General features: G+C 44.1%; 1 protein-coding gene across 1 annotated transcript in view; it reads left to right on the top strand.

Moving 5' to 3' along the window:
• Nucleotides 1-1,087: 1,087 nt before the first annotated feature.
• dnmbp (dynamin binding protein) overlaps nt 1,088-11,328 on the top strand; it is a 96,720-nt gene continuing 86,479 nt past the window's right edge. The window contains 2 exon segments of the mRNA XM_072557206.1: nt 1,088-1,239; nt 10,228-10,306. Of these exon segments, the coding sequence (XP_072413307.1) occupies nt 10,304-10,306 (3 nt within the window). The 5' untranslated portion in view covers nt 1,088-1,239; nt 10,228-10,303.

Below are 11,328 nucleotides of genomic sequence, written 5' to 3'. Positions count from 1 at the left end.
TACCCCCTTACAATTTCCACACTAATCTAATCCAGTGATGGCTCTTTGTAGCTCCAAATATTCTCAATTTCCATTTCCACTTCCGCTCCCACCCCTTGTCCTTCCGAGTTTTTTTTCTTTACAGTTTTTATTTAATTTGCCCATGAAAGTTATTACTGCATCCACTTACAGGGCTCTGTCTGATCATCAATCAGATTTTAAAAGAACTCCTATTGTCTTCACCCAAACCCCACCGTAACATTTTATTTAACCTCTGGATGAGCTTCTCTCACAATATCCTATCCTCGCTGAGGCTGCCCCTTCCATCATCATAATAGAAATAATAATAAATAAAATGGCTCTGATCCGCTGCTGAATCTCTGTGTGCCTTCGGCCTCCAGGGCTGACTAATCCAGTGCTCTCTGCCAGTGTTCCACGTTAGTGTCGGTCAGCTCGTACAGCCTTCTACTGCCCTAACTTACCAAAGCTTGTTCACCAACACCCTGTGCTCACTGACGTTCATTGACTCCTATCAAACAACATCTTGATTTTAGAATTCTCCCTCCTTCCATCCAAATCCTTTCATGGCCTTGCCCTTCACTGTCTCGGGCATCTCCTGAAGGAGAATTAATCTTCCCAGATCTCTGTATCTCCTTTTTAATTCTGAACTCTAGAACGTTCCCAAGTTTAATCCCTCCATTGCCTGCGGCCTGAGTCCCGACCTCTGGAATTCCCCCACCCCTCCTCACCTCCCTCACCACATCCTTTTTAACGTGCACCTTAAAACCTACCTCATTCTCCGAGCATTTGGTCCCCTATCCAGATGTCTTCTGTGGTGCAGGATCAAATATTTATTTTTGTTGATGTTCACGTGAAGCACATTTCTTGCCCTGTTTAAAGGTGCTATATCACTTTGAGGATGTCTGTGACAGCAGGCAGCTGAGAGCTGGATGCTTGGGAATGTGAACAGAGAGGGTTAGAGCAAGTAACTTGTTGGGACACGTCCGTCTTGTAGAACCAAATCAGCAAGAGCCTCCGCCTCCCTGCAGCTGGAGCCCTGCTCCCGTCTCCCTCTTTGTTCTGGCCAAATGTGGCTCTTTGCTCGGCTACGGTCAGTGCCCTGTGGTGGTGCATGTCTTTTGCCCACGTATTGCCTTCCCTCTGAACCTGAGCTGGGATGGTCAGAAAGCTCTCTCCAATGTGGTAGGCTTTTCCAGTCAAGGCTTAACCTGGACCAGCCCCATCTTGATACAGGGGTAGGTGAATGATCAGGAGCCAGAAACTCCTCAGGATTATTTCTCCTTGCTCTCTTTTCGTCTCTGTGTCTCTGTCTCTCACTGTAAGCTCCCACAAACAGCAATTTGATAAGAAATCAGAAACAGAAATTGCTGGAAAAGTTTAGCAGGTCTGATCGTGTCTGTGAAGAGAAATCAGCATTTTTTAATTTCAAAATATACTTTATTCATGTAAATAAATCTCTGGTACTTGTACAATTTTTCCATGTTGTTGAAATCAGCACTAACGTTTCTGCTCCAGTGATTCTTCCTCAGAACTGTTCTGAGGAAGGGTCGCCGGACCCGAAATGTTAAATCTGATTTCCCTTCACAGACATGCTGAGCTTTTACAGCAACTTCTGTCTTTGTTAGAAATTTGATAAGGACTGGGTAACCTGTGTTTTTAAAATTGCTTGTTTGTGAATAGATTTTGGGGAAGTGTAGCAAGGGCATCTCTCCCTGCTCTTTGAAATAGCGACAATGGGATCCTGTGACTGATTAGGCTGTGGTTAATCGTCTCTGCGATTAGATTCACAGTCATAGTCCCATGTGAACAATGACAGGGCTGCTGACCCTTGGTACTGCATTGGAGCATTGGACTAGAGATTGCACTGCGCTCTCTGAAGTGAGACCAGGAGCAGTGACCTCACTGGGAGTGCTGGGGTCAAAAGCTAACATTAGAAGTGAGTGATATCCATGCCCAGTCCTCATCTCTGAGGGGCTCAAGACATGTTATTTCTGTTTTGCAAGGTGGGTGAGTGGGAAACCGGCTGAAAGTCTCTAAGTCCATACGCATACCCCTGGCACAGCCCCCAGCCTCTCTGTGCTGGTCACAGTGGGAGTAACTTACAGGCTGCAATCTAAAAATACAGAGTAGACCATTTAGACGAGTAATGTCTTCACCCAGAGTGTAGTGAGCTAGTGAATGCAGAAAGTAATTGAGGCCCAAATGTTGTTTTCAAGCAGGAATTAAGCTTAGCTTTTAGTGCTAAAGGAATCGAAAGGTACGCAGAGAGGGCACTGAGTTGGATGATCATATTGAATGGTAGAACAGCTCAAAGGGACAAATGGTGGCCTTCTGCTATTCTGTCTTTGTGTTTATTTGCTGATACACAGCACAATACCCGGGGGGGTGGGGTGGGGGGCAGACAGCAAGGATCTTCTGCCTTGCCATGGAGCCAACACTTTTGAGAGGGACAGGGAGGGAAACCTCTCTTTTTAGCTATAGCTAAAAGGTGCAGGGCCCATAATGGGAACACAATTGTATAATAACTCAACCCAGATGAGGTCAGGCAGCCAGTGTCAGCCTAGGATGGCTGATTGGCTGTTCACTGATGAGCCCCCCCCCCCCCCCCCCCAGGCTGACAGTGAGATTTCAACATCTGTTTACTGCCTGTGGCTCCAAACTCAATACAGCTGTGTGCCCTCCTGGCCTGCTGAATCCCCCTGGGCCACAGTGAGTAAGTACCAGAGAATTTGGACGTCCCCTTTGTTTCTCAAGCTCAACCTCAAAGTCAACAGAGGAGCGAGGCTGGATCAAAGCTGGACAGTTTACATGGGGCACCATGTTGTGGCTGGACAAGACATTGCTGAGACCACTTTTGAAATCCTATGTACAATTCTAGTTGTCCTTCTATAGGAAGGATGTTATTAAACTGGAAAGGGTGCAGGAAAGATCTCTAGGGGAGTGGTTCTCTGTTTCTGTGCTTGAGTTTGATTTATTCTTGTCACATGTACTGAGCTACAGTGGAAAGTATTGTTTTGCGTGCTATACAGTCCGATCATACCATACAAAGTGCATCAGGGTAGCAGAGTGTAGAATACAGTATTACAGCCACAGAGAAAGAGATCAGTATTAACGTTTGAGAGATCTGTTCAAAAGTCTTAACAGCATGAAAGAAGCTGTTCTTGGATTTGTTTGTACATGCATTCAAACATTTACATCTCTGCCTGATGGAAGAGGGTAGAAAAAAGTGTAACTGGGGTGGGAGGCGTCTTTGATGTTGCTCGCTTTCCCCAGGCAGCGGGAAATGTAGATAGAGTCGATGGATGGAAGGCTAGTTTGTGTGATACTGTCAGCTGTAATGTACTCTATTCTGAGACAAAGGTTGTAAGCTGAAGTGGTACTGCAGCAGTTTAGCTCTGTCAACATTGCAGACAAAACCAATGATCCAGTCATTTTACAGTGCTGTTTATAAGTTCATATCATGCATTAATTAGCTGCCAGATCATTACAACAGGTTCAACAATTAATGTTCAAAAAATTGAAAAATGCGTGAGAAATTGAACATCAATGATATTATGCTTCAATTCTACAGAGAATTGGTGGGACCAGATCTTATGCTCTCAGTAAAAAGAAAAGAAATGTGGATGCTCCAAATCTGAGAGAAAAACAAGTTGCTGGAGGAAACTCTGCAGGTCTGGCAGCATTGTCAGTGCTGAAGAAGACTCACTGGACTCTGACTGACTGACTGTTTTCTCTCCACAGATGCTGCTAGACCTGCTGAGTTCCTCCAATTTCTGTTTTTTGTTTTCGTTTCATACTAAGTGCAGTTGTGGCCCTATTTAAGGGGGAATGTAAGAAGATGGTTCAGAAGAGGTTTACTAGATTGCTATTTGGAATAAGTGTGTGACCTTATGAGGAAGGATTAGACAAGCTGAGCTGGAGTTCAGAAGTATCACTTTTGTTTTTTTTAGTAAGTGTTTAAAATCCTGAATGTTCTTGATAATGTGGATGTAGAAAGAATGTTTCTTCTTGTCGGTTAGTTCAGAACTAGGAGGCGCAGTTTTTAAAATGAGCAGTCACCCTTTCAGGATAGAGATGACAATTTTTGTGAGGGTTGTACAACTTTGAAACTTGTGGATGGCGTGGAAGCGAAGGTGTTGAATCCTTCTAAGACGGAAGTAATGAAGACTGTACCATTTTATTTCCCTATATTTTTTGATTGTGAACTGAAATGGAAAGACCGTGTACTGCATTGAATCCTGAGGGCTAGTGTTATTGAACCATGTCCATTGGTCTTATTTTCCATCACCACGTGTGAAACCAATTAAAATGTGTGTAGAGTTTGCTGTGGTTATGGATGTGTTTGCCAAGCTGGGCATCCTTTGTCTAGGTGACATCTGCAATGCTTCTCAGCCTCCTGTGAAGCACTGCTGTACTGTCTCTTCTGGAATTTATTTGGTTCTGTTCCTGCTGCTTCCAGTTGCTGGTTCCAGTTGTTTGGTGTAGTGGCCGGTACATTGGGTCTAGGTCTACATGTTTGATGGAGTCCGTGGATGAGTGCCATGCTTCTAGTAATTCTCTGCCTTTCCTATGTTTAGCTTGTCCTATGGTCATGGTGGCCCTTGTCACCTATGTGTATGGCTACTAGAATCAACTGGTCGTGGTGTTTTGTGGTTAGTTAGTGTTCGTGGATGCAGATTGCTAGTTGTCTGCCTGTTTGCCCTTTCTCATGTTTTGTGCAGTCTTTGCATGGACTCTTGTAAATTGCATTAGTTTTGCACATGATTGGTATTGTGTCTTTTGTCCTGGTGAGTTGTCTGAGCATGGCTGTCGGTTTATGAGCTGTCATGAACCCAAGTGGTTGGAGAAGTCTGGCTGTCAGTTCGAAGACATTTTTTAATGTAAGGTAGCATGGCCAGTGAGTTAGGTTGCGGCATGTCCTCATTGTGTCGTTAGGCATCTGCAGATGAAGTTGCAGGGATACCTGATCCTAGCAACGAATCTGTCGAGATGTTGTTCTTCCCTTCGTAGGTCGGACGTGTTACAGTCTCTTTGAACAGGGTCCTAATGCAGCTTCTCCTGTGTGTGTTTGGGTGGTTGCTGTTGTAGTTCACGGCCTGATTGGGGGGGTGTGTGTGTGTGTATTTCCTATACACTTTTTGTGGTGCATTCACCTTCCTGTGTTCTTTCCACAATCCCAGCCAGGAATGGGAGTTGATTGTTGGTGTCCTCTCGTAAGTATGATCCTTATGGCATGGTGTCGATAATCTGGTGTGTTCTCGATTACTGTTCTCTTAATGATAACAAAAGTGTTGTCTATGTATCTGATCCAGTGTTTGGGTTGGATTTGTGGGAGAGCTGTTTGTTCCAATCTTTGCATCACTGCTTCTGCTATGAGCCCAGGGATGGGTGAGCCTGAAGGTGTTCCATTGATCTGTTTAACTAGATCGCTGTTTGGAATAAGTGTGTGGCCGTATGAGGAAGGATTAGACGAGCTGAGCTGGTTTCCCCTGGTGTTTAGAAATATGACTTCTAATTTTTTTTTTTGAAGGGTTTTAAGATCCCAATGTTCATGATGAGGTGGATGTAGAAAGGATGTTTCCTCTTGTGGGTCAGTCCAGAACTAGGAGGCATGGGTTTAAAATGAGCAGTCACCCTTTCAGGATAGAGATAAGAATTTTTGTGAGAGTTGTGCAACTTTGGAGCTTACGGAGAGCATGGAAGAAGGTCCTTTTAAAACCGAAGTGATAAAGACGCTACCATTTTTATTTTCCTGTATTTTTGATTGTGAACTAAAATAGAAAAAACAGAATGCTTCATTGAATCCTGAGGATGAGTGTCATTGAACTATTCCCATTGATTTATTTTCCATCACCATCCATGACACCCATTATCATGTGTAGAGGTGTTTTAGAAGAGGGTTAGAGATTTTTCTTAATGACTAGAATCATCAAGCCATACAGTCCAACCAGTCCATGCTGACCAAAATCCCAAACTAAACTAATCCCATTTAATTGTTTGGAGGCCCATATCCCTCCAAACCTTTCTTATTCATGTGCTTATCGAAATGTTTTTTTTTAAGCATTGTAACTGTATTCACATCCACCACTTTCTCTGGCAGTTCATTCTACATATGCACACACACACGCACCCCACTGTGGTTTCTTTTATAAAAAGAAAAGCCCTTCATCTCTCTCAAACTTTTTCTCCTCTCCATAAAATATCACTATAAATGCCGGAGGAAACATCACAGAAGTGCTTCACAGGAGGCTCCCAAGCTCTGAGGATGTCACGTAGACAGGGGACGAAACGTCTGCAACACAAATTCCCAGCTCAGCGAACAGAACCACAACAACGAGCACCCGAGCTACAAATCTTCTCCCAAACTTTGAATATGCCCCCTGATACTGGTCGGGAAAAGGCATCTTATCTATGCCCCTTGTGGTTTTATAAACCTCCTAAGTTCATCCCTCCACTCCCTACATTCCAGTGAAAAAGAAAGGTCCTAGCCTATCCCCATAACTCAGACCCTCCATTCCTGGCAACATCCTAGTTGATCTCTTCTGAACCCTCTATATATCGACGATTCATAATTTGTTTTCCTCTAAAATCATTTACAGTGGAAACTTGATTATCTGAACGAGATGGGCGGGCACTATTTCATTCATTTTAAAGTCTGCTCCTCGTTCAGGAGACTGCAGCAGCACACAGCGCGTGTGACCCCCAACCCCCCGCCAACACCGCCTCACAACCCGGTCCCAACCTGCTGCCTGCCCACTATATACAACTCCAGGGAAAGTGTGGGGGGAGAGAGAGAGAGAGGGGGCAGGAGGTCAGTCATTTGGAGACGGTACCTGTTTAATCACTGAACAACAGACGCGATCACTGCTGGAAACACGTCTTTGATGTAATATTACTATCGGGACCTAGAGATCTCCTTTCGGATAATCCGATTTTTGGATAATTCGTATTTGGATAATTGAGTTTCCTCTGTATTTATAATAAATAGTAGTTTGTGCTGAGAACTGGGACCTATCCAACTGGTAAACCGAGGACTCTGCGTACTGTGAGATCATTTTTAACTTTTTGTGATTACCTTGGGAATAACGTGACTTGATTTCAAGTGTGGCATGACAGTGGATAGATTCTTGCTAAGCAGAGAAATAGAGGGTTATCGGGGGAAGATTGGAATGTGGAATTCAAAACACAAACATGATCTAATTGAATGGTAGAGCAGGCTCGAAGGGCCAAATGGTCTTCTACTCTTATTTAATGTTCATTTTATTGACTGAAGTGCTTTGGGAAGTTCAGGAGTTGTGAAAGTCTTTTCAATTCTTGAGTGCACATTCAAACACGTGTGCATTCCCCCCTCACTGTTATTAATGGGGCTGAACGCATTTTGAACTGGCCCTCTTCAAAGTGTGCGTGTTCAGTGTTTCCCTGGTGATGGGAATAGAGGAATATTGTTTTTCCAGCAAGCCTGTGAGACAGAATGCAGCAGGGAATTGGTGGAATGTGAGTTGGGTGTGGAGAGTTGGTCCAGTAAATGCCAATGTTTGAGATGATTTGTGTACTGACATCACTGCTCAAAATCTTTCTCCATCCCTTTTCACTGATTCCGATATAAACACTAACTTTCACTCAGCTCAGACACTATTCCAAGCGAGATATTAATGCAGTGTCGGAAAGAAGTTTTAAAAAAAATGCATTTTCCACTATGTTCCCCTCCTTTCTTCACCCAGACATGCTTCTCCATTATTGGGGGAAATGCTGTATTTGCAGGTGCTATCTCTGGATATTATTCCATATTCCAGATTGAAGAATCCTCCCTTTTTTTTAGGATCAGACCATGATTTACAGTATCGACCAGTTTGTGTGCCACCATTCCTGGGTTTCTAAATAAACAATGCTCCTACTCAATTCTACTTCCCCCTTCCTCTCCAGGCATCCACCAACAAAGTAGAAGTGGGCCCTGACCCAAACCAGTCTTCCAGGAGAAGGTGATAATTGGACTTGTGTACAGACCTCCTAACAGTGGTCAGGACCAGGGACGCAACATGTACCGGGAAATAGAGAAGGCATGTCAGAAAGGCAAGGTCACAGTGATCATGGGAGACTTCAATATGCAGGTGGACTGGGTAAATGTTGCCAGTGGATCCAAAGAAAGGGAATTCATGGAATGCTTACAGGATGGCTTTTTGGAACAGCTTGTCATGGAGCCCACAAGGGAGCAGGCTATTCTGGATCTAGTGCTTTGCAATGACCCAGACTTTATAAAAGATCTTAAAGTAAGGGAACCCTTAGGAAGCAGCGATCATAATATGGTAGAGTTCAGTCTGGAGTCTGAAAGAGAGAAGGCAAAATCGGATATAATGGTGTTACAGTTAAATAAAGATAATTATGAGGGCATGAGAGAGGAACTGACAAAAATAGACTGGAAGCAGAGGCTTGCGGGGAAGACAGTAGAGCAAAAATGGCAGGAGTTTGTGGGTATAATTGAGGATACTGTACAGAGGTTCATCCCCAAGAAAAGAAAGATTATCCAGGGAGGGATGAGACAGCCATGGCTGACAAAGGAAGTCAGGAAATGTATTAAAGAAAAAGAGAGATCCTATAAAGCAGCCAAGAGCAGTGGGAAATCAGAAGATTGGGAAGGCTACAAAAACAGAGGATAACAAAGAGTAATAAGAAAGGAGAGGATCAAATATGAAGGTAGGCTAGCCAGTAATATTAGAAATGATAGGAAAAGTTTCTTTCAATACATAAGAAACAAACGACAGACAAAAGTAGACATTGGGCCACTTCAAACTGATGCTGGAAGCCTAGTGATGGGAGATAAGAAAATAGCAGGAGAACTTAACAAGTACTTTGTCAGTTTTCACAGTGGAAGACAGGAGTAATATCCCAACAATTAAAGGGAGTCAGGAGGCTGAGTTGAGTATGGTTGTCATTACAAAAGAGATAATGCTAGAAAAGCTAAAAAGTTTTAAAATTGATAAATCTCCTGGCCCCGATGGGATACATCCTAGAGTTCTGACTGAGGTGGCTGAGGAAATAGCGGAGGCATTGGTTGAGATCTTTCAAGAGTCACTGGAGTCATGGAAAGTCCCGGATGATTGGAAGATCGCGGTTGTAACCCCATTGTTCAAGAAAGGATCAAGACAAAAGATGGAAAATTATAGGCCAATTAGCCTAACCTCGGTTGTTGGTAAAATTCTAGAATCCATCATTAAGGATGAGGTTTCTAAATTCTTAGAAGAGCAGAGTCTGATTAGAACAAGTCAACATGGATTTAGTAAGGGGAGGTCATGCTTGACAAGCCTGTTGGAATTCTTTTGAAGAGGTGACAAGTAGGTTAGGCCAGGGAAACCCAGTGGATGTGGTCTATCTAGACTTCCAAAAGGCCTTTGATAAGTTGCCACACGGGAGGCTGCTGAGCAAGGTGAGGGCCCATGGTGTTCAAGGTGAGCTACTGGGATGGATTGAGGATTGGCTGTCTGACAGAAGGCAGAGAGTTGGGATAAAAGGTTCTTTTTCAGAATGGCAGCCAGTGACGAGACTTAATAGAGACGTACAAGATAATACATGGCTTGGAAAGGGTGGATGCTAGGAAATTGTTTCCATTAGGTGAGGAGACTAGGACCCGTGGACACAGCCTTAGAATTAGAGGGGGTAAATTCAGAACAGAAATGCGGAGACATTTCTTCAGCCAGAGAGTGGTGGGCCTGTGGAATTCATTGCCGCAGAGTGCAATGGAGGCTGGGACGCTAAATGCCTTCAAGGCAGAGATTGATAGATTCTTGTTGTCTCGGGGAATTCAGGGCTACGGGGAGAATGCGGGTAAGTGGAGTTGAAGTGCCCATCAGCCATGATTGAATGGCGGAGTGGACTCGATGGGCCGAATGGCCTTACTTCCATCCTATGTGTTATGGTCTTATAATGAGATCTTGCAGAGACAGACTTAATGAGATCTCCTCATGTGTTTGTGCTCTCTCCACCAGGGTTGAGTTGCCCTATTGCAACATGAATATGGTTTCAGTTATAAGCTTCAACTCAACAAATGCTTGTTACTTGGCAACACGTGGCAAAAAAATCTAAAAATCAGTTCAAGAATGCACTGTCAAACACTGACTCTGTCTTTCTCACCCCTCATCTTATCAATTACATACTCTTGCCAAGAACAAATAAAAAGCATCCATTTATTGCCAATCACTTGAATGTCTGTTGCATCTTTTGGGGTGTAGGTAGACCCTTGGTGCTGTCATGGAGGCAGTTTCAGGACCCAGGGACACTGGAGGAATGAAGGCCCTTGTTTTAACTCTGGATGGTGAGTGACTTGGAGAGGAGTGAGTAGCAGGTGGTGTTGCCATTTATCTGTTGCTTTTGTCCTTCTAGGTGGTAGTAATCATGGGTTTAGAAGATTTGGATTTGATTCCCTGCAGTGTGGAAACAGGCCCTTCAGCCCAACCAGTCAACACCGCCCCTCCGAAGAGTAACCCATTTCCCTCTGACTAATGCACCTAACACTGTGGGCAATTTAGCATGGCCAATTCACCTGACCTGCACATCTTTGGACTGTGGGAGGAAACCCACGCCGACACGGGGAGAATGTGCAGACTCCACACAGACAGTCACCCGAGGCTGGAATTGAACCTGGGATCCTGGTGCTGTGAGGCTGCAGTGCTAACAACTGAGCTACCGTGCCACCTATGGAACCTTGGTTAGATATAGCCATGCTTCCCATAGATGGTGCACACTGCTCTGACTGTAGACTGATCTCTCATTGATACCAATCATTCCCTTGCCAGTTATCCAATAGAAATATGATTGTGACAGCGAGCATTTATGCAATGCCTTAAATGGAGTAACATATCATGAAATTCTTCATAGGATAGTTATCAAACAAGCTTTTGTTTTCAAGGAGTTTCTTTAAGGGAAGAGGGTAGAGGCTCCAAGAGGGAATTCGAGAGTTTGGAGCCTCCGGGAGATGAAGGTACAGGTGTAGAGTAATAAAATTTGAGGATATGCAAGAAGCTAGAATTGGAGAAACTCTGAGACCTTGCCAGGTTGTGATCAAAGATGGAGAGGGGGGAGACTGCGGGAAGTGGTTTGCAAGTCAGTTAATACTAGAATGGTGGTTGTTTAGGCCCAGGTCAGTCATAGCAGTCAGGTCAGCTCACTCCATACAGAGCAGAGATCAAATATGGAATCATAGGAGTGTTATGACACAAGGAGGCCATCAGCCCATTGTGCCTGCATTGGCTCGACAAACAAGTCTCATTACCTGGTGCCAATCTCCTGTTTCCTACCCATACCATTGCACGTTCTCTCTATCCAAATGATCATCAA

Source organism: Chiloscyllium punctatum, chromosome 38 (genome assembly GCF_047496795.1).
Source record: "Chiloscyllium punctatum isolate Juve2018m chromosome 38, sChiPun1.3, whole genome shotgun sequence".
Classification (NCBI taxonomy): Eukaryota; Metazoa; Chordata; class Chondrichthyes; order Orectolobiformes; family Hemiscylliidae; genus Chiloscyllium; species Chiloscyllium punctatum.
This window is presented reverse-complemented; position numbering and strand designations above follow the sequence as displayed.